Raw genomic sequence first — 24,299 nt, 5'->3', positions numbered from 1 at the left:
AAGTTGTTTAGTCTGTCTGGGAGCAAGACGTCCTGGTCCGCGATGGGGCTGGTTTTCTTTTTGTAATCCGTGATTGACTGTAGACCCTGCCACATACCTCTAGTGTCTGAGCCGTTGAATTGCGACTCTACTTTGTCTCTATACTGATGCTTAGGTTGTTTGATTTCCTTGCGGAGGGACTAGCTACACTGTTTGTATTCGGTCATGTTTCCGGTCACCTTGCCCTGGTTAAAAGCGCTTTCAGTTTCGCGCGAATGCTGCCATCAATCCACGGTTTCTGGTTTGGGAATGTTTTAATAGTTGCTGTGGGTACAACAGCGCCGATGCACTTGCTAATAACTCCCTCACCGAATCAGCGTATTCGTCAATGTTGTTGTTTGAAACAATGCGGAACATATCCCAATCCACGTGATTGAAGCAATCTTGAAGATCTTCAAAGGTAAGGCATATATTATATCGCTATTTCTGACTTTCGTGTCGCAACTACCTGGTTGGAAAATGATTTGTCATGCAACATCCGGTGAAATTGCGCTCTGCAATTTCACCGGATGTTGGCCAGGTGGGACGCTACCGTCCCACGTACCCTAGAGAGGATTAATAAGGTAAAAGTGGACGTTTACTCCCCTCTTTTTGCACTACCGGCCACCTATTTGCCCTTCTGTCTATCCACAGACACTACCACAGCATGGATGAGTTCAGCCACTATGACCTGCTGGAGGTCACCACAGGAAGGAAAGTGGCTGAGGGACACAAGGCCAGCTTCTGTCTGGAGGACACCACCTGTGACTTTGGTCACCTGAAGCGTTATGCCTGCACATCTCACACTCAGGTAGATACACCAACACATATCTCACTAAGGTAGATTTGCCAATACATTTGCCATGGCATCATTAATTTGTCCGACGGCAAGTCGGTGTCATGGTCTTGCACTAGGTACTGCAACAATATATTGTCATCTGAGATTTCAGCGAGCAACGACAACATGTCTCTTGTTTAACAGTTCTTCCACCCCACTCAGTCTTTCTATGAGTCAGAGATGGTGCAGAGGCACGTCTCTCTGGTGCTGAGCTATAAGCAGAGACTGTTGAAGTTCAACATGAATAACTCTCCTCTATGTTCCTTCAGGGTCTGAGTCCGGGCTGCTACGATACGTACAACGCTGATATTGATTGCCAGTGGATCGATATAACAGACATCCAACCTGGGAACTACATACTAAAGGTGAGACTAAGAGCAGAGGAAAGTTCTGATGGTAATCTTGGTAATTTTCCAGGAAGGCGACATTCCAAAGGCAACGTTCCATAGGAAAAGGTTACTGGAAAAATGTATGGGAAAGTTTTACATTTGGAAAGTTGTCTAAAGCTATAAAACATGACGTTTCCTAGACTGTGGCTCATGCCGATCTACTAGTTCTGACTGCCATTCAGTCCCATTGCTCTCTGCCTGTCTGTGTTGACCTCAAGTGTTTCAATGTGGGACAAATCCTAACTTGGGTTGCATGTAGTGGACAGTAATATTTGACATGTCAATATACAGTATATACGATATTATAAATACCTCACATGCGACTCATAAGAAGACTAAACAATTAGCCTATTAAAATGTTTCTCTGACTCCATAAAGATAATTAAAATATACAAGCAAGCATTAGGCAATGAGTTGACGTTGACTAGCAAGAATTGGTCTGAGAATTGTCTATATCAAAGGCAGGTATTTAATTAACATTGTACAATGAATGGATTCACCTACAAGCCATAAAGCTTAAGATACAAAGCATTAACAAGCATTACAAGGCATTATTCTAAGTATATACAGTAGATTATAAAATGAATTTACAGGACAAAGCATGAAAACAAATATGTTTACTAGTCCAGAGGCCTGGAAGCCTAAGAAATTGGAATGGATCCTACAACCTTCCTCTAAATCAAATGTAATTTGTCACATGCTCTGAATACAACAGGTGTTCCATGAAATGCTTACTTACAAGCCCTCAACCAACAACGAAGCTCAAGAAATAGAGTTAAGAAAATATTTAAATAAACTAAAGTTTAAAAAAAATTGAATAAAAAAATAACACAAGAAAATTATATAACAATAACGAGGCTGTATACAGGGTGTACCGAGTCAATGTGTGGGGGTACAGGATAGTTGAGGTAATTTGTAACATGTCTACGCATAGATAATAAACAGAGAGTAGCAGCAGTGTAAAAACAAAGGTGGGGGGTCAATGTAAATTGTCCGGGTGGCTATTTGATTAATTGTTCAGCGGTCTTATGGCCTGGGGGTAGAAGCTGTTAAGGAGACTTTTGGTCCTAGACTTGGCGCTCCGGTTCCTGCTTGCCGTGCAGTAGCAGAGAGAACATTCTATGACTTGGGTGACTGGAGTCTTTGACCATTTTTGGGGCATGGACTGGATACAGGATGAGAGAGAGATCAAAGGCATTTCATTCCATTTATAACATCTGAAGATGTAGCCGTTCAACCCAAAACCAACCACCATTGAGCAATCAAATGATACCAAGTTGGCAGTAACCTAAACACTCCCAGGCCCAATCTACACAGGGTGTCACAGCACTTAAAAGCTTGATGGGAGGAGACCAATGTAAATAAGACAGACTTCCTGAGAGGAACATCAAATATTTTTGCAAATAGTAATTCAGAGTTCACCCTATACAGACACAAGTAACTACAGAGATCATACATACATATAGATAGCATCAGAGTTAACCTCAGTGAACAGTAACTACAGAGATAATACATATATATAAATAGCATCAGAGTTATCCTCAGTGAACAGTAACCACAGAGATAATACATATATATAAATAGCATCAGAGTTATCCTCAGTGAACAGTAACCACAGAGATAATACATATATATATAGATAGCATCAGAGTTATCCTCAGTGAACAAGTTTCAGATAGAAACCATATTTGGATACTATAGAGATAGCAGAGATACAACAAAGAACAATGCCGAAGGACTAGTCAGCCCTTCCCCCTCTGAGGGGCCAAAATTCATTTCCAGAATTCCAAATCAAATCAAATTTTATTTGTCACATACACATGGTTAACAGATGTTAATGCGAGTGTAGCGAAATGCTTGTGCTTCTAGTTCCGACAATGCAGTAATAACCAACGAGAAAATCTTGCCTATCAATTCCACAACTACTACCTTATACACAAGTGTAAAGGGATAAAGAATATGTACATAAAGATATATGAATGAGTGATGGTACAGAACGGCATAGGCAAGATGCAGTAGATGGTATTGAGTACAGTATATACATATGAGATGAGTAATGTAGGGTATGTAAACAAAGTGGCATAGTTTAAAGTGGCTAGTGATACATGTATTACATAAAGATGCAGTAGATGATATAGAGTACAGTATATACATATACATATGAGATGAGTAATGTAGGGTATGTAAACAAAGTGGCATAGTTTAAAGTGGCTAGTGATACATGTATTACATAAAGATGCAGTAGATGATATAGAGTACAGCATATACATATACATATGAGATGAGTAATGTAGGGTATGTAAACATTATATTAAGTGGCATTGTTTAAAGTGGCTAGTGATACATTTTTTTTACATCAATTTCAATCAATTTCTATTATTAAAGTGGCTGGAGTTGAGTCATAATGTTGGCAGCAGCCCCTCAATGTTAGTGGTGGCTGTTTAACAGTCTGATGGCCTTGAGATAGAAGCTGTTTTTCAGTCTCTCGGTCCCAGCTTTGATGCACGTGTACTGACCTCACCTTCTGGATGATAGCGGGAAGAACAGGCAGTGGCTCGGGTGGTTGTTGTCCTTGATGATCTTTATGGCCTTCCTGTGACATTGGGTGGTGTAGATGTCCTGGAGGGCAGGTAGTTTGCCCCCGGTGATGCGTTGTGCAGACCTCACTACCCTCTGGAGAGCCTTACGGTTGTGGGCGGAGCAGTTGCCGTACCAGGCGATGATACAGCCCGACAGGATGCTCTCGCTTGTGCATCTGTAGAAGTTTGTGAGTGCTTTTGGTGACAAGCTGAATTGCTTCAGCTTCATGAGGTTGAAGAGGCGCTGCTGCACCTTCTTCACAATGCTGTCTGTGTGGGTGGACCAATTCAGTTTGTCCGTGATGTGTACGCCGAGGAACTTAACTTACTACCCTCTCCACTACTGTCCTGTCGATGTGGATAGGGGGGTGCTCCCTCTGCTGTTTCCTGAAGTCCACAATCATCTCCTTTGTTTTGCTGATGAAAGTACTGTGTTATTGTTTTATTCCTACCTGCCTTGCTGTAGTGGTATCCTCTTGTGTCCTCCTCTGCCTCTCAGCTCCAGGTCAACCCCAAGTACCTTATCTTGGAGTCCGACTTCACCAACAATGTGGTGAGGTGCAATATCCACTACACGGGACGCTTCGTCACAACAACCAACTGCAAGATATCTCAGTGAGTACGGCAACATCTCTTTTATGACACTAGTCAAAAGACAAGCTCTCATTATTATGTCAAACTACCTGTTAGAACGTTTTTTTAGTGTATTACCTAATGATTATGTGAATCATGTTCATCAATGTCACCAAGATGAATGATTACTGACAGTTTTATTCTGCCTCTCATGAGGAGCAGTAAGGCTATTGGTACTTTCAATTGGTTGATTAGGAAGTGTATTTTTACACTCCGAATTACTGATAAATCCTTTTTATGAAAGTGACTCAGCGTTAGAGCATACTTTATCTGAGCAATTACAATGTACAGGTGAGGTGGCCTTTTTGCCTTTACCTCCCTTATCTCACCTCATTTGCTCACATCGTATATAGACTTGTTTATACTGTATTATTGACTGTATGTTTGTTTTACTCCATGTGTAACTCTGTGTCGTTGTATGTGTCGAACTGCTTTGCTTGATCTTGGCCAGGTCGCAATTGTAAATGGGAACTTGTTCTCAACTTGCCTACCTGGTTAAATAAAGGTGAAATAAAATAAAATAAATAAATAAAAGGTGATAAATCCCCTCTAGTTCTATGGAGTATATATGGAGTACACAGATAATTGGTGAGCATTCAGAAAACCATGTCACCCTATATGAGACAACAGTGATATGTGAAGTTTTATTTGACATTGGAACGATATAGAGACATATAATGACAGTATATAGCCTCTAGGTATGTCCTAGTTGCGAATAACTAACAACAAACATGCAATTTTGTTTTTTTTATTGTTTAATTTCAGTTTTTGTTTTTGTGTTAGGGACAGAAAGCATGTTGAGCCATTTGTATTGTAAGGTTTTTGGGGCTGATTGATCAGGTTTAAATTATAAACTCAAGCGCTGAGACTGGCACTAAAAAATATGGTGGAAGGAAACTCTCTCTCACCCATGTTTACGCCAATCCAATGCTTTTCAACTTTAGTGGTACATATAAGAAGAACAGGGGCAGACTGGGACCAGAAATCAGCCCTGATAAACCAGACATTTCTTTCACTTGAGGCCCCCTCACCAGCCCATTTTTATTTATTTAAGGCCCCCATTATAAGCCAGATAATGATGATTTTGTGCAACAACAAAAAGTTTAGACAGGCCCACTGGGCTAAAAATGCACCTGCCCATCTGACATTTCGACCAGTCCGTTCCTAAAGGCGAATGAAGTTAGCTACTTAGCCAATTTCTTTCCTTGTTAGCTAGTGATAGCTAGTGACAGTGATGCACAAACTAGGCCTATTTGAAACTTACCAATCTCCTGACAGCATTTCAGTAGCTTTAAAACACTTCAAAAGCATGAAAACCCCATTCGATTTCTGTCCAAAGTTTAGGGGAAAAAATGAAACAACATAATTCATGATTGTTTTATTTCATTTGAGTTCGTTTTGGAGTCAAAGATAATGGTTTTAGTTTTTCCGAACGGGTTTATTCATTATTTCATTTCAGTTTCTAAATCGTTTTTTCATGATTGGTTTTTGTTTTAGCTTCAGTTTAAGTTTACTATAATAACGTTGCCTCGGTCTACAGAAAGGGCCTTCAATAAGTATGTGTGGACAGGTAGGCTAACCTCTCTGTCTCTCTGTGTTATCAACACCCACCTCATTGTGTTGTTTGTTCTGTGTCCTTCCTGAAGGTCCTGATCGGACGTGGGAAGGGTGAGTCCTCCAGGACAGTGCTGTTCCATTGAAATGTGAATGGAATTCATTTTGTTATTGTTGTTGCTGTTGTTTTGTTTGTGCTGTTTTTGGTTTCCTGGGCCCAGAGTGAACAAGGGTTCCAGTGGCACTGAAGAAAACATGGGGATCTTTACACAAGCACACAAACTGAAAACCCATACCAGACTCATCACTCCAGTCTCCCACCGTCTCTATTGTTGTTTTCCTTCTATATTATCCATAACCTTCTCTCCCAGACCAACCCCACTGCTCTTATTTCTACACTGACAGCCTTAATGAGGCCTTTGTCCATGAAATAGTAAACATCTTGGACATTGTGAATACGTTGCTCACAGCTGTGAGCAGAGTGGCTCGGTTTAGTTTTAAATAAGGTGTGAAATGGAGCTGGTGCTGATATTAGTGGTCCCAGACGAGTCTGGGCTCAACTGCAGTTCAACAAATAAAAAAAATGGTGCATTCATCCACGCTGTCTGGGAGGGTGACATGGCAGCCCAGCCAGTGACTCACTAGGACCATTATAGTGTTGTTGTTTTTCTTCTTCTCTCAGCCTCTTTGTGCCAGGTTGAAACATTGTGATTCTCTGAGCACATTTGCATAGTGTGATATTATGGAGAGACGACAGACAGCGGAGAAGCCAGGTTTTGTTTGTTTGCACACGTTCGTCTCCATCAAGTAGTCACTCAACATAAAGAGGCTGTCAGAACCTAGAGCGTTACCGCCTCTAAATACCGTCAAAGTCAGTTTTCCTCCTCGTCCTTCATTTTTGTATTTGTCTCACAGGAAAACATAAAGCTTAGTTGGCAGCTTAGTTGCCATTTATTTTCAAGGAGGTGCTTTTCAGAATGAAACTTACATTGGATTTGTCTTTTTTAATTACCAACACTGGTCAGATGCCAAATAGGTTATCTGTAGCTTTGTAAGAAGAATGTACATGACAATTAACCCACTGATGCATGGTTTTAGCTATGGAGAACTGTACTTGTTTTAATTGATTGTATTTTGATTCTTCTCTTTTTTTAACAAAAGGGTCTTTAGTACTGTGTTTAAATTGTTGCTGTATTTGTGAAATTCCAGGAACTCATATATAGTTTTTTTATGCAAATCCAGATCATGCATTTGATTTGTTCAAATTGAGTGTGTTGCGGCAGAGAGTGACTGTAAAGAAGAAACTAATGTTGTAAAAATCTATCGTTGTGATGCATTACACTAGTAGGTTTAGCTTGGCATTACAGACAGACAGAGTGCCGAAATGCCGCCTCTACCTACCTCTAAAAGAGTGAGCTATTGTTTCTAGTTGAGTGTACGGTTTCTATTACACATCCCTGTGATGATGGCCCGCTATGGCCTCCCACACAAACACCATTGCGACACACACCTACAGTAAAACACTTAAGAGAAAGGATTTAAAAACATGAACAAATGCAAAACAGGTCTAGTCTTGTATACTGTTTATATACCATATTACACGTTAACATTACCATTTTAAGATTGTACATAGTAGTCTATCAGTGCTATCATTGACCAACACTTCTTTGTATTCTGGTTGCTCTTGATATTGTATTTTTACCAAGACAGGTGGAAAGTATAATTAGGAGATTCTATTCAATCAATGGAATGACACTATTAGACTTGTGGATTATAGCAGGTATTATTAAATATATGAGTATATGTTGATTTGCTTGAGTTCTTCTGTTCTTGAACACCTGTCAAAAATGACATACCTAATAAAGACGTACATTTACACCTCTATAAGGTGTTTGGACTGACATGTGACTGTTGTTTACAGGCTGTAGTTACCGATGTGGTTTCTGTCACTGTGTTAAAAAAAAAAAAAGACGTTGCATTTTGTGGGATAATAACACAATAACGGATCAAAAATGTATTCAAGGTTTCTGGACATCTGCATGCACGAGACATAAACATTAGACCAAACTTCAAATGCTGGAAAGTACTTAAAGTTCCAGTTTCATATGTGTATCTCATGTTAGGATTTGGACATACATCCATTTTGTTATGGGGCCTTCATTTTATTCTTCCTCTTGTGTGTGAATAAGAATTCCATGGTCAGTTTGGGATTACACTGCTCCGGGGTGTTCACATAATAGGCCACACATCCAGACAAACAGTGCTGTTGATTCAGAAACACCCTGAGATTTGAATATTGAAAAGTTATTTATGGTTTCCTACTCTGAAAATGTCAGGTGAAGGTATGTTTAATGCATTATGGCATTTACTGTAGGTCTGTCTGTGTAGTTGTGTACATTTATCATGCAGCATCCAGGCAGGAATGCAAAACAGACCTTTTCAGGTTCACAAAAATATACGGTGAGTACAAATATACAGACAGCTCTTCATGGCCAAGCAAGAGACACGGCTGTCTCATTTGTGTCGTGCATTCATCATGTGATATCGCACAACTAATTACTTTGTGTCTCCGAGCAGGCTTGGTGGTCATCAGTCTCTCTCTATGTTAGTAAGCCTGAAACAGAGCACACATCTCCTGTCCAGAGACATGTTGCAAGATCAGCTCGATTGGGCTGGCTTTACAGTTGAACATCAGCATGAGCATCCAATGCCATGATGTCCTTATAAGAATATGGATATGGGCACACAGTGCCTTCGGTAAAGAAACACAAATAAGCGTAGCCTTTTTTATAAAAAGCAAAAGCTTTCTCAAATGACCCCAATACTGAAAAGTAACATTTGTTGATGTGTTTCTCTATAATGATGCTTTTCCAACAGCAGCTGAAGGGCTAAGGCTTATTTTACGGAGCATTCCTGACCCCACGGTACAGGCCAATCTAACTAGACTACAAATATGTGGGTTAGTGATACACACTTAAAGCAACAAGAGGTAACAGGAAAGCCTGAGTAGGGGGTATAGAACACATCACAGCAAGCAATATCCACCCGTTTGAAGACTTCCTAAAAGCAACAATCACCTTCGGTAGAAAGGGTTATTAGAAGGTTCTTCAAACAAAGAAGAGTTGATTTGGTTTCTTTGAAAAACCCAATGGAAGAGAATGAAAGGAGAAGAGAACAGATACAACCCACCTACACGCAAGCACACACACACACACGCACACGCGCACACGCACAAACACACGCACACAGAGGCTGAGTGAAAGTGTTTGAGGATATTTCACAGGCTTGTCTCACCAGGAGAGTGGAGCAGCCTAGATTCAAACTGTGAGGGAGGAACTGTTTGCCTGTGTAACAGTCTGGCCGATACTTTTCCAGTATTACTAATGCAGCAGGATAAGATTATAAAAACAGGGATTTGCCCTCTGTTAAACTCACTTCAACTTTACTTTTACTGTAATACTTGAAAGGCCCGGTGCAGTCAAAAATGAGATTACCTGTATTTTATATATATTTCCATACTATAAGGTTGGAATAATACTGTGAAATAGTGATAATGATCAATGCCCTTTTTAGTATAAAAGCTGTTTGAAAAGACCGCCTGAAATATCAGTGTGTTTTGGTGGGAGGGAGTTTCGGCTTTCCATGGTGACATCACCATGCGGTAAATTAGTTAGACCAATAAGAAAGAGAGTTCCAAACCTCTCTGCAAATAACAGCTATTTTTCAGTTTTTCCCTCCCCACTCAAACCACGCCCAGACAGTCCTAGCAAAATTTAACCATTTTAATTTACAGTTTTTTCCAACTGCTTACACACGCTTTCAAAACTGTCTCCTTTTTTTCAAAACTCTACACACAATTCCCAAAACTGCACACACAAAATGCAAAATGCCTCACATCTCCTTCAAAATGTAACACTGCATTCAAAATGCCATAAACACATGTCAGAATGAAGCATTTGCATCAAATGGCAAACACTGCTTTCATAAAAGGACATTTTTGGATATACCATGTAAACACTGTTGTTCTAAATCTGAAGCTCTTTGGTCTTTTATAGGCTAATATCTACATTTCAATACAATGTTCTACAGTGAAAGTAATCTGTTGAGAGGGGTAACAAGTACACTGTAAACACCAATACAATGTTCTACAGTGAAAGTAATCTGCTGAGAGGGGTAACAAGTACACTGTAAACACCAATACAATGTTCTACAGTGAAAGTAATCTGTTGAGAGGGGTAACAAGTACACTGTAAACACCAATGCAATGTAGAAACAGAAAATATTTATTCGGCCAAACATTACTGTTGTATACAGTAGCACACAACAAAAGCATAAACATATGTAAACCAAAAGTATATTCTTTAGAATACAGTAAAGAACGCAATTGTGTGTGTGGGGTCCCAGGGGGGCAGTCCAGGAATTGGTAGGGGGGGGGGGGGGGGCAGTCACCAGTGCTAAGCTACGCTTCATCTCTTCTCCGGCCTGGGTCTGGCCACAATACTTTGTCCACATCACAATTTACATTTTCTCTTGCCAAACATTGAGGGAAGTATCTCCTAGCGTGGCGTATCCAACCTTGGACAGAGGCCACCTCTATGTCACCATATGCGTCCTCCATTGCCTGGAGAAGCGGCATGCGGGCATAGGGTTGGCGATCATACACTTTCCAGCGCCAGGCTGAGAAGAAGTCCTCTATGGAATTTAGAAAAGATGAATATGGGGGTAGTACAAAACTATACCTCTTTCCTATTACATTTCTTCCGCGGCACCTGGTTTTGGTGAGGTTGAAGCCAACCTCATCCACATAAATAAATTAATGGCGAAATACAGTGCCTTGCGAAAGTATTCGGCCCCCTTGAACTTTGCGACCTTTTGCCACATTTCAGGCTTCAAACATAAAGATATAAAACTGTATTTTTTTGTGAAGAATCAACAACAAGTAGGACACAATCATGAAGTGGAACGACATTTATTGGATATTTCAAACTTTTTTAACAAGTCAAAAACGGAAAAATTGGGCGTGCAAAATTATTCAGCCCCTTTACTTTCAGTGCAGCAAACTCTCTCCAGAAGTTCAGTGAGGATCTCTGAATGATCCAATGTTGACCTAAATGACTAATGATGATAAATACAATCCACCTGTGTGTAATCAAGTCTCCGTATAAATGCACCTGCACTGTGATAGTCTCAGAGGTCCGTTAAAAGCGCAGAGAGCATCATGAAGAACAAGGAACACACCAGGCAGGTCCGAGATACTGTTGTGAAGAAGTTTAAAGCCGGATTTGGATACAAAAAGATTTCCCAAGCTTTAAACATCCCAAGGAGCACTGTGCAAGCGATAATATTGAAATGGAAGGAGTATCAGACCACTGCAAATCTACCAAGACCTGGCCGTCCCTCTAAACTTTCAGCTCATACAAGGAGAAGACTGATCAGAGATGCAGCCAAGAGGCCCATGATCACTCTGGATGAACTGCAGAGATCTACAGCTGAGGTGGGAGACTCTGTCCATAGGACAACAATCAGTCGTATATTGCACAAATCTGGCCTTTATGGAAGAGTGGCAAGAAGAAAGCCATTTCTTAAAGATATCCATAAAAAGTGTCATTTAAAGTTTGCCACAAGCCACCTGGGAGACACACCAAACATGTGGAAGAAGGTGCTCTGGTCAGATGAAACCAAAATTGAACTTTTTGGCAACAATGCAAAACGTTATGTTTGGCGTAAAAGCAACACAGCTGAACACACCATCCCCACTGTCAAACATGGTGGTGGCAGCATCATGGTTTGGGCCTGCTTCAGCAGGGACAGGGAAGATGGTTAAAATTGATGGGAAGATGGATGGAGCCAAATACAGGACCATTCTGGAAGAAAACCTGATGGAGTCTGCAAAAGACCTGAGACTGGGACGGAGATTTGTCTTCCAACAAGACAATGATCCAAAACATAAAGCAAAATCTACAATGGACTGGTTCAAAAATAAACATATCCAGGTGTTAGAATGGCCAAGTCAAAGTCCAGACCTGAATCCAATCGAGAATCTGTGGAAAGAACTGAAAACTGCTGTTCACAAATGCTCTCCATCCAACCTCACTGAGCTCGAGCTGTTTTGCAAGGAGGAATGGGAAAAAATGTCAGTCTCTCGATGTGCAAAACTGATAGAGACATACCCCAAGCGACTTACAGCTGTAATCGCAGCAAAAGGTGGCGCTACAAAGTATTAACTTAAGGGAGCTGAATAATTTTGCACGCCCAATTTTTCAGTTTTTGATTTGTTAAAAAAGTTAGAAATATCCAATAAATGTCGTTCCACTTCATGATTGTGTCCCACTTGTTGTTGATTCTTCACAAAAAAATACAGTTTTATATCTTTATGTTTGAAGCCTGAAATGTGGCAAAAGGTCGCAAAGTTCAAGGGGGCCGAATCCTTTCGCAAGGCACTGTACATGGGCATCCAGCTCCAATACTCTGTAACAGACAAAATAATATACAGATGAGTAAATATGGTATGTCTGAAGTACTGGAGTTAGTGTTGCATACATACCTCTACAAAGTCATGTCGCATATTCTTGACTGTCAGAGTTTCTCAAATGGCACCTTGTAAAGTTGTTTCATCGTCACTCGGTGCCGTTGGAGGATGCGTTGTATGGTCGACAGGCTTACATCATTGATGTTGTTAAATATGGTGTCATTATTCAAGATATGCTCTCTTATCTCTCGAATCCTAATTGCATTGTTGGCCAAAACCATATTTATAATTGCAGTCTCTTGTACATCTGTAAACAAGCGTCCTCGTCCTCCATGATGTCTTTGCCTTTCCACTCTGTACAGAATTCAAACACAGTATGTGTTCAGCATAGGAACTGTAAACAATGTACAAAACAATGTAGTACAGCATGATAACCAACCTCATTCATTCAATGCAGTGCAGTAAATGGATGGCTTAGAGTTACAAATGTTTATGCAATACTATGCAGTCATACGTATTTTACAGTACATTACTGTAATGCTAAAATAGTCATTAGATAGTTGCATACCTGATCTCATTTCTGAAGGTTCGAATTATGGACGCCACTGTAAATCGAATCAAGGTCAAACCGTGGTTGATCACATGATCAACAAGTGTTGCCCTAATCTCATCAGAGATGGCTCTCCTTCCTTCTCTTCTTTGCCCTCGTCCTCTTCTTCCTCTTCCTCCTACTCCTCTTGCTCTCTATCCATTGTTGGCATTCATTGTTCAAAACAGGTAATCTGACCTTTGACCTATTTATAGGCCTATACTACAGTAAAGCAGTGATTGGTTAGTGATCAGTTAAGCTATTAGTGTTTGCACATGTGAGGAGTGTGTGTGTGACCTGGTGAATAAGTGTAGCATTTTGATTGGTTGTGTTTGTTAAAGGAAAGCAAGTCACTTCCTGTTAGATTTTTGTGTTTTAGGTAGAGAATTGGGTGTAGTGTTTTGAAAAAAGTGAGTCAAAGGCTGAGAAATAGCTTATGGTTTTGGATATTTGGTGTGTAGTTTTGCACTTTAAGTGAGAGGTTTCAAAAATCGTGTGACATGAAATTTTTTTGTGTGTAAGCAGTTGGAAAAAACTGTAAAACAATCACGGTAAGGTACTTAATTTGTTACCCAGAAATGTTTGATATTGAGATAAAAACGGCTGCATTGGACCTTGAAGGCAATGTTTTATCATGATTGTGTAAAGAATTATGATTTGAATATGTTGGGTGACGAAAGTCAGTGGTGTTTGCTCAGGAAGCATTGTCATCCCTTGGAATGAAAATATTTCTCATCTCCGGAGAACAAAATGTCCAATATTTCCTGTGTCATCCCCATGGTTGTTATGTTCCTCCTGTTTGTCCCTGTATTACCCTGACCACTCTGACTTCCTCTCTGTGATGGCTATTTGCTCAGGCTGCTCTCAGCCTTTTCCTTACGGTACACAGACACTTCCAAAAAAGTCCTCCAGGTATTTGTGTGTGTGTGTGTGTGTGTGTCTGTGTGTGTGTGTGTGTGTGTGTGTGTGTGTGTGTGTGTGTGTGTGTGTGTGTGTGTGTGTGTGTGTGTGTGTGTGCGTGCTTGCTTGCTTGCTTGCTTGCGTGAAAGAGAGGACAGGGTAACAGAGTACACTGCAGTGAGTTACTGTACGTAATTTGACATCAGCTTTATGAACAGGATGGGTAGGCATTTCTAGGCTCTTACATAAAACTTGGACAAGTGTGAATGTAATCCAAGTTATGGCATGTGATTCAGTTTTGTGTAAACATTGGGAACACATTTTGGCATCTAAGAACTCTCATGCTACTGGCGTGGCTCTATGGGGTTCAACTGAGGTCTTGTACTTCTTAGGCTCTAGGAAAGGAAGCAGTGGATGTGAGGAGGGTCGATGAGGGTGATGAGTGACTTGTAAAATACACAGTGAGCTGTACAGTGTTGCAGAGTTAAATCTGACATTATCCTCATTGTGAGGGTGTCACAGACCGTCACTCAAGACAAAGTTGAGGTCCATTCACACCCATAGGAGAGGTACAGGACAGCTTACTGTCCTAGAGATCCATCTATTAAAACTCCCACGAGGCCAGAGGGAGTGGACAGGTAATTGATCTAATAACCAGTCACAGAACACTTAATCATGTCATAGCTACATGGATCTTCATTCCATGGCCTGTCTATGTATCTCTGCCTGCCTCTGCCTGTCTGTCTCCTCTCCATCAATATTCATTAATCCACCTTTGGTCTTTAACATCTTACTTCCTCTGACACAATTATAAAGCTTCTAAGTGTTCTGACTTGGCCTTAGCATTCTATCCTTACTTACTCTCAGATCAATGATGGAACTAACTACCTGCAAACTCACTAAGTATTCCAACATAATTTGACCAGCTGGCTTGCGATGAGACAAGGCTTGAAGACACAACTTGAGACTGCTATTCTCCCCACTCAAGCATTCTCTTGGTGAGGATAATTGAATTTAGAGGAAGGAGAGAAAAGGAATTATTATACAACCCGACAGTGCCAAAAAATAACCCCCAGACATGAGGTCTCCATCTGCAGAGCCTGCCTGCTGCACACATATTCTGTGGCAAAACATCAAGGCCACAGGTAATTCATCTTCTGTCTCTTACTGTGCTTTTCAACTTAATTCAATGAATAAAGGCTCACCTTTGTTTTCAGGGAGGATTAACATGTTGCTCTGTGGTTAAAGAGAAAGGAGAGATTGTCTTTAGGAAAGGAGGGCTGAAAGAATGAGAGCAGGAGAGATGGAGCAGCCTGGTCTCATAGCCTAGACGTAATATAGTAACTGTAAATCCAGGACACTCAAATTAGTATGATATGTTACGTTTGATATGGTTACATAAGAAAGAAGGTTACTTAAGGCAAAAACTAAAAGAGGGTGGTTGGTCGGGTTGAATGGGTCTGCGTATAATGCAAACGTCTAGTAGCCCAACTTTAGCATTTTAGCTATTTAGCATCTTTGCAACTATTTACTACTTTTCAGCTACTTTTCAACTACTTAGCATATTAGCTAACTCTTCCCCTAACCTTAACTCCTAACCCTAACCTTAACCCTTTACCCCTATCCTAGATAATGGGGCGGCAGGTAGCCTAGTGGTTAGAGCGTTGGACTAGTAACCGAAAGGTTGCAAGATTGAATCCCCGAGCTGACAAGGTAAAAATCTGTTGTTCTGCCTCTGAACAAGGCCATCATTGAAAATAAGAATTTGTTCTTAACTGACTTGCCTAGTTAAATAAAGGTAGAATAAAAAAATGTTAGCCACCTAGTTAACCTTAGTGATAGCCACAAATTTAAATTTGTAACATATACGTATTGAAAATTGTAACATATTGTACAAATTGCAATTTGTAACATATCGTACGAAATGGATGATGGACATCCACAAATTAATACATACCAGTGGAGGAGGACCATCTTCCTCTTCGAATTTCATACAAATCAAAATAGGGAAACATTAAAAACGTTATCCTGTTTAGATAAAACTATACTAAAATATATTTACATGTCACCAAATAATTTATTAAAACACACTGTTTTGCAATGAATTGGCCTCAACAGCACTCTGTAGGGTAGCACCATGGGGTAGCCGGAGGACAACTAGTTTCTGTCCTCCTCTGTGTACATTGACTTCAATACAAAACCTAGGAGGCTCATGGTTTTCACCCCTTTCCATAGACTTACACAGTAATTATGACAACTTCTGGAGAATGTCCTCCAACCTCTCAGAGCTCTTGCAGCATGAACTGACATGTTGTCCACCCAATCAAAGGATCAGAGAATTAATCTAGTACTGAAAGCATAAGCTAAAGTTAGCTAGCACTGCAGTGCATAAAATGTGGTGAGTAGTTGACTCAAAGAGAAAGACAACAGTTGAACAGTTCTGAACAAATTAATTTCTTTAAAAATGAAGAGAAGCAAGAGAGAGAGTTGTATTTCGTTGCAGTTTTTTCACTTTCACTTAGCTAACGAATGCAGCTAGCTAGTTTAGCCTTCTCAAACATCTGGCTCAAACATAGAGGGATGCTATGTTAGCTAGCTGGCTATGGCTTTCCAACACTAGAACTCTTCCAAATCAAGGTAAGCTTTAGGTTTTATTAATTTATTGCTACCGGGGCCCGCCGGTGAAACTGCTTGTAGCGAGTTGTTGACAACAATGTACGTGTAGTGGTTAGCGGTCATGATATGAAGGTTGGCTTGGAAAGATTTTTTTTGCCTGGTCACAAAAGCATCCACAAGCGAAGATAAAAGATGAGAGGTGGAGAGTGGGTAGTTGCGAGAAGGAATTCTACAACAAGCAAAATTATTATGCTGTTTGTATGTGGCTGCTATGAAAGTCAACTGTGTTTGCGTGTGATCAGGGGTTTAGTAATTCCGCCGATTCCGGTGAAAAACATTTCTTAAATGGAAGCAAACGAAATGAAACTGGGATAAACATATCGGAATTTGTCCAATAGAAAGTTTTGTTTGCAACTGTTAGACTAATGATTACACCCTAGATCAGCTAGATGCAGGCAAACGTGTGCAATATGGTATTGAATGTATCACTGTCTGTCACCTTGATTACTCATATTTTCCTCTTGATCTGTACACCTATATTGTAAACTTTCATTCATAGGCTAGTTTGTAGCAACCTCATGATAGGTATAGTGAACATTTTAGTATCATGTAGTAGCCTAAACCTGTCAATGTTACATTGAGCTGGGTGAAAGGAATATGAATGACAGTCATCTTATATGCTATAATTTAAATAAAGCCATGCTCATAAACAAAATGCACCCTCATCTTAAAACCTGGTCTAAATCAGGTAGTCTTAAACCAATCTACTTTGAAACAAAAGTATACACCTCAGGCACATGGTTATGGGCTGAATAAAAAGAAGACCTCTGTACCATGTCAGATATACACTGAGTGTACAAAACATTAAGGACACCTACTCTTTCCATGACATAGACATACCAGGTGAATCCAGGTGAAAGCTATGATCCCTTAATTGGTGTCACTGTTATATTCACTTTAATCAGTATAGATGAAGGGGAGGAGACAGGTTAAAGAAGGATTTTTAAGCCTAGAGAAAATTGAGACATGGAAAGCATTGGAGACAACATGGGCCAGCATCCCTGTGCAACGCTTTTGATGCCTTGTAGAGTTCATGCCCCAATGAATTGAGGCTGTTCTGAGGGCAAAAGGGGGGGTGCAACTCAATATTAGCTAGGTGTCCTTACTGTTTTGTACACTCAGTGTAGAGAAACAATGACACCTGGGGAAGGAACCAAAGGGAGTGACATATATAGGGAAGGTAATCAGGGAGGTGATGGAGTCCAGGTGAGTCTGATGACTAACGATGGTGACAGGTGTGCGCCAAAACGAGCAGCCTTGTGACCTAGAGGTCAGAGAGGGAGCACACGTGACAATTACACTTTATACACATCACAGAATGAAATACAGTGCCTTGCGAAAGTATTCGGCCCCCTTGAACTTTGCGACTTTTTGCCACATTTCAGGCTTCAAACATAAAGATAGAAAACTGTATTTTTTGTGAAGAATCAACAACAAGTGGGACACAATCATGAAGTGGAACGACATTTATTGGATATTTCAAACTTTTTTAACAAATCAAAAACTGAAAAATTGGGCGTGCAAAATTATTCAGCCCCCTTAAGTTAATACTTTGTAGCGCCACCTTTTGCTGCGATTACAGCTGTAAGTCGCTTGGGGTATGTCTCTATCAGTTTTGCACATCGAGAGACTGACATTTTTTCCCATTCCTCCTTGCAAAACAGCTCAAGCTCAGTGAGGTTGGATGGAGAGCATTTGTGAACAACAGTTTTCAGTTCATTCCACAGATTCTCGATTGGATTCAGGTCTGGACTTTGACTTGGCCATTCTAACAATCTTTTTGTATCCAAATCCGGCTTTAAACTTCTTCACAACAGTATCTCGGACCTGCCTGGTGTGTTCCTTGTTCTTCATGATGCTCTCTGCGCTTTTAACGGGCCTCTGAGACTATCACAGTGCAGGTGCATTTATACGGAGACTTGATTACACACAGGTGGATTGTATTTATCATCATTAGTCATTTAGGTCAACATTGGATCATTCAGAGATCCTCACTGAACTTCTGGAGAGAGTTTGCTGCACTGAAAGTAAAGGAGCTGAATAATTTTAAATGCCCAATTTTTCAGTTTTTGAAAAAAATACAGTTTTATATCTTTATGTTTGAAGCCTGAAATGTGGCAAAAGGTCGCAAAGTTCAAGGGGGCCGAATACTTTCGCAAGGCACTGTATAACAAAAACGTTTGACTTAGAAACACCAGATTGCGCAAAAATATTAATAACATTCCACCCATGAGGCCACTAGAGGACGCTTTGGTCACTCAACTGCAGGAAAGGGCGACATGTTACAGACCGCCACTGATACATACCATACCCATACAATACATATCATACTAATTTGTGTCCCGGATTTCCATTTACTATGTTGCATCTACCCCTGAGTCCAGGTTGGATGGAGAGAAAGGGAGCAATGACTGAGTGAGCACAGTGTAAGTCAAGAAGAAAAAACTGTTTCCATCATTTGAACTGTGAGAGAAAAAATTATATTCTGATTTACATGCAGCTGCAGTCACTGGCTCATTTGTTTTGATAATGTCCCATCCTGCCTCATCCTGCACATATTTTATACAGAGCCGAGTGTGCCGTATATATCTGAGATAACAAACATCTCACTTTTTGTGTTAGCACTTTGCATCAAAAGTGATGGGCGTTATACGAGGCTGGGAAGCAGCTTGAGTAGTAGACTGACGACACACTCGAGTGCACAGCCTGACAGTTTAAATGCCTCGTGCCTCATCTCTGAAACATCTGGCCCTGGTTTTGGTGTCTGAGGCAAAGATGTATTCTTCTTCAAACTTGGGTTCTCTCACTTTCTCCACTCATCAATTTTAAAGGGGTATGCAAATGTCTCATTCCTTCAGTATCCCTGGGAGTCCGAACGACTGCACGGCTGCAACAACAGGGTAATACATTTTCATTAAGACTCCCCTTCTTTGAAAGGGGAAGAAATTGAAGTTGGGATATTCGTGTTTATGGTCCCAGACAATTTAAACAAATGACTGGATGTTCAGGAGGCGAGATAGGACTCCCCCAGTTAGTGAGGGGTATATCTGTCCGTATGTATGTATGTACAGAAAGTCTAAAGACGTCATCCTTCCCACTGAAAGCTGATGAAGTCAGCCCCCGAGTGTGATGAGGCCTCGGCTGCAGCCGCCCGCGCCACTCTGCTCAGCGTCTCCCCTCCTCTGACAGCACCATATTTCAGTGGACTCATTCTACACGACAGCCTGTACTGTCCCTGTCTCCTCTGGGTGTCAATAGGACGCCTCCCATCATCAGATGGGTGACTTCACACCCTGGTGGCGGCAGCGGTCTTTGCTGTAGCTGAGTAAAGTGGCCTGACTCCAGACATCTTGGTGACCCCTCCTTAGTTCTTGGCTGTCTGCTCTGATCCATCTCGTGATGTGCGTGAGAAGATGAGCTGGGTTGGGAATTCTTACCACATGATCACTGCTACTCTTGGAGAGTGTGTTTGCCTGTGTCCAGAATACATCATTTTAAGTCACACTCAAGAAAAGAAGAACAGGGGATGCCTGTGGGTATGCCATACTGCCTTTCTGTGTGCCTTCTACTAACCATTAATCACTCTGTTAGTTAACTGCTGAGCTGGTGATATTTATCCTAATGAGCCACTAAATGAGAGAAACCAAAGTCTGGCCTTCCAAGAGTCCTGGTCTACAAGGCCAACTGAGACCAGGTCACACCTAACCTGATCTTCAGCTCCACCATGGTCCAGGTGACTCATCACATGCCTGAGGGATCCCAGAGAGAGAGCCTGAAGTCCAGGTTTGGTTTAGGTAAGTGACCACAGACACACACCTCCTAGAGCATGGTTTAGCAGTAGCCAGGGTGTGATCCCTCAGCCCAGGTCCCTGGGGGTGTTTTGAACAGCATGAATGGGAACTCTCTGTCTGTCTCTCTGCTGAATGGTAGCACATACCGCCCCTCTGTGTTTGGCCTGCTCCAGGTCACACACTGTGACTTCTGTGTGGACCCCCCTCCTTCTTCACACTGCCCTCCACCGCCCTCTCCACTCATGTACTGCGAGATTGACTGATCATGGGGAAGAGATGTGTTAACTGTATGATTTTTTTTGCAGTTTGCCATGGTAACGGTAATCAAAATATTGAAGGTGGAGGAGGATACACACCCAGGTCAAAGGTTAATGCCGACACATTTTGAGGAATGGCTATTGACTTTATGTTGTAAATTCAACACAGAGAGCAGTTTTCACATCTTCTTTGAGACCTGGCTGAGATGTTGCTAAGCTGAGTTCCTGGTCTATTCATGTCTACTACACTATCATGAAAGCCAAAACAATATGTTTTAAAAAGAACAACTGTCTAAATACTATTAATGTTACTAAATGCTTATAACATGCTGACTATGATATGCACTATAACTATACAACCTTAGTTGTTTATGAATCAATGAAGCAATTCCATAGCTGCCAACCAGAGCTATTTCATATTAACCAGAAGACATCTATCTGACTTATTCTTTCATAAAACCTGGGCCCAATTCAACAGATAGCTTTTCATGTTTATACCAATAACAGGGCTGGTCCGTGACTGCTAGTGGGTCCTCTGGGTGCCTATATCACTGTGTAATTTCTCCTCCAGCTCCTCTGACTGATTCTATCACTCTCAACACAAGGAGAACGGGAAAGCAAGGGGGCATCCACGGATAAATCCATTTAAAGGGCTTTTGAATCTAATCTATGATGAGGCACCTTCTCAGAGGATTTCCAGGGTGAAATTGTGCTCAGTAAATTTGAGTTTACCAAGAGTAAAGTTATTAGCCAGACAAGTAAATGCTGGCCATATCGCTTTTATCACCTTGACTATCTGGGATATCTTTCTGTTCGTGTTCAGGGCTGTGTATCTGGGGAAATCACACACTGGCAGAGGAGAAAAACACAGATCGTATACTGCCCCCAGTGGACAACTGGTTGAACAGTTAACAGCGCACCCCTCACTCACACTGGATCAACACTGCCATCTATAGGCAGTTTCTGGTCACTGCCACCTGGATGCACAGGCTCAACCTAGGTTTTCTCACTAGATAGAGAAAAAATGTTTCTTGGTTTCATTTGCAGTGCTTAATGTTTTGGAAAGTATTTCAACACCACATTTTAATTATGAAATGCAACTTTTTGATTAAAAGGAAGACAAGGCAATTGCAACAAATAAGTGCCATACATTGTGAGATGCTTTAGTGATCGTAGATTAACGATCTGCACAGATATGGTGGGTAAACAAGTGACATGAATAACTTGCAGACAGCAAGTTAGAGATTTGAACGGGATCTTAAAGCGGCAATCTGCAGTTTAATGAATAGCAAAGTGATGTCCCCGCTCCCTGTTTTAGTAAAAAGCTGAGGGATGGGGCTGGAGAAATTTAACCAGAGCTAACACTGACCATCCATTATATAAAAATTATAGTTTTCACCATGTTTTTGGTCTATATCGTGTTTGTTTACATTTACTTTCTTAACAAACATTGGAGTTAAACAAGCTTATATTTTGGGTCGTACCGACAGTTGAACTAAGCTCGTGAGGCATTTATAAGTTATATTCTTCAAGATTCAATGTGTACGTATAAATAATTCATTAATTCAAGTCAACAAATTGATAGCAACTGCAGATTCCCCTTTAAGCACTTAACATATTGTACGAATTGGAATTCGTAACATATCATACTAATTACGGGGGAGGGATGTCACATATCATATGAAATGGGTGACGTTGTACACAATACCGCACAATTGGCTCGTGAGCACTACTTTCAAAACTACAGTCCAACTAACAGACAGTCCAACTAACAGACAGTCCAACTAACAGACAGTCCAACTAACAGACAGTCCAACTAATAGACAGTCCAACTAATAGACAGTCCAACTAACAGACAGTCCAACTAACAGACAGTCCAACTAATTAGCAGTCCAACTAACAGACAGTCCAACTAACAGACAGTCCAACTGACATTCATACCATGGCTCCACTTCCCAACAACACACAGCCAAGACACACAAAGACCAGAAAATATATATACATTCATGGTGTAAAATGGAATAGAGTTTTTTTTTAATGTCCGTAAGGGAAATCAAAACATAAAATGACAAGACAAATTGTATTTTTTAAATGTACGTAACAATTAAGTCTAAAACATTTGCACTTTAGAATAACAGTCCCCTTCTAACTGTGCTTCAGAAATATTGTCCAGTTGCCTCTCCGAGATGACCACGCAATCTGACATGATCAGCATAAGGAGGAAATCCCACTGGTTCAATGATCTCCCACACATTTAATGACATGGACATGACAAAGAAGCAACAGCATCTGCTGGTATGAGCTGTGGTGGTTGCACATGAATGTGTACCAGGGGAACACTTTGGTCAATGCTTCTGCTTGATTACTGCAGAGAGGGAGCTAATTGAATGCTGATTATATCACAGTTTAAGCTAACAGGGCTCTACATATCTTTACATCAGTCGCAGGCTAACCCGAAGCCCAAACAACTGTACTTGCAAACACATCCCTTCCACAGTCAAGGGTTATCTGCATAGTTTACACCACAGTTCCTACACTGAGTACATAGCTGATTCCTTTTAGATGTAGGAGAGAAAATAAGTATAGGTTTGCTGGATTTCTCCAAAGTAATGTGCATACTGTAATAATGTTGAATACAGCTACTTGAGGGGTTAAGAGGCCTTTGTATATATAGATTAGGCCGGGTTAGTGATCTAGCTAGAACATGAACTAATGAACACCTGGGGAACACTGTTTTTCCACTGCTCTCTCTCTCTCTTTCCCTCAACACGAGCCCATGTAGGTCATTTTCAAACCCCTACTACCCCAGAGAAAGTGGCACCCATATTGCTCCATAAATGTCTCTCTTTCCCCTACAGCATAGAGCACACTGTAATGCCTGCTCAGCCTTCTGTCCCTGTGAGAGAGAGGGGGCAGGAGGGCAGTATGAGCCAGGCTGAGGCTTACTGGAGACTACTTAGATGTAAGGCTCTATCTCTCCCTTCCTTCCTGGTCACATGTAGCTACTACCTGGGAACAGCAGGAACCATTGAGCTGTTGACTGAATACTGACTAAGCTATAGACCTAAAGTCTACTGTATGAATAGACAGACGATTGAGCGCAGGCAGCTTGAAAACCAGGGACTTTGAGAAAACCACCATACTTCTACACATCTCCATGTCATGTAACTACAGTACATACTGGCCTTCTTTAGCTTACAGTAATACATTTTTCAAGTTACAGAATGAATCAAATAAAACAAATATCCCCGAGGCAACAGGATTATGGTTTCATTTGAAATGCATATTATATAAGCTATCAAAAACATACACATGGACATGAAGGGGAAAGGTTCACAGTTTGTGTCCAGTGTTTGTAGCTCTGCTTTACCTGAGAATCACAAAGCACCCTGATGGCTTAGAGGAGAGCCCTTTTTGTTCAATCAGCTGGCATTCACTCCATGTAGAATACATTCTTAAAATACATATTTATACCCCATATAAGCTATCTCCTACTGTACATAAACACGCCTGGTAAAATATTAAAGTTATCTCTGTGCTACTTTCTGTGATAAAAATATTTTATACGCTTTGAAATTTCTGTAGATAAAAAAAAAAAGGTAATGC

The 24,299-nt window shown here is 40.8% G+C and overlaps 1 protein-coding gene across 2 annotated transcripts in view; it reads left to right on the top strand.

Annotated features, from left to right (window-relative positions):
- Positions 1 to 7,895, top strand: part of LOC110526332 (lysyl oxidase homolog 1) — a 33,725-nt gene extending 25,830 nt beyond the window's left edge. Inside the window, exons 4-7 of one of the 2 annotated variants that reach the window (XM_021607207.3) lie at positions 673 to 829; positions 1,126 to 1,221; positions 4,324 to 4,439; positions 6,104 to 7,895. In XM_021607207.3, the coding sequence (XP_021462882.3) occupies positions 673 to 829; positions 1,126 to 1,221; positions 4,324 to 4,439; positions 6,104 to 6,110 (376 nt within the window). In that variant the 3' untranslated portion in view covers positions 6,111 to 7,895. Of the gene's footprint in view, positions 1 to 672; positions 830 to 1,125; positions 1,222 to 4,323; positions 4,444 to 6,103 lie in introns of those variants that run through there. The other variant, XM_090238543.1, reaches the window with a different exon arrangement.
- Positions 7,896 to 24,299: the final 16,404 nt, after the last annotated feature.

Source organism: Oncorhynchus mykiss, chromosome 6 (assembly GCF_057628025.1).
Source record: "Oncorhynchus mykiss isolate SJ-2025 chromosome 6, ASM5762802v1, whole genome shotgun sequence".
NCBI classification, from domain to species: domain Eukaryota; kingdom Metazoa; phylum Chordata; class Actinopteri; order Salmoniformes; family Salmonidae; genus Oncorhynchus; species Oncorhynchus mykiss.
The sequence above is the reverse complement of the archived record's forward strand: the minus strand, read 5'-3'. Positions and strand labels throughout refer to the sequence as shown.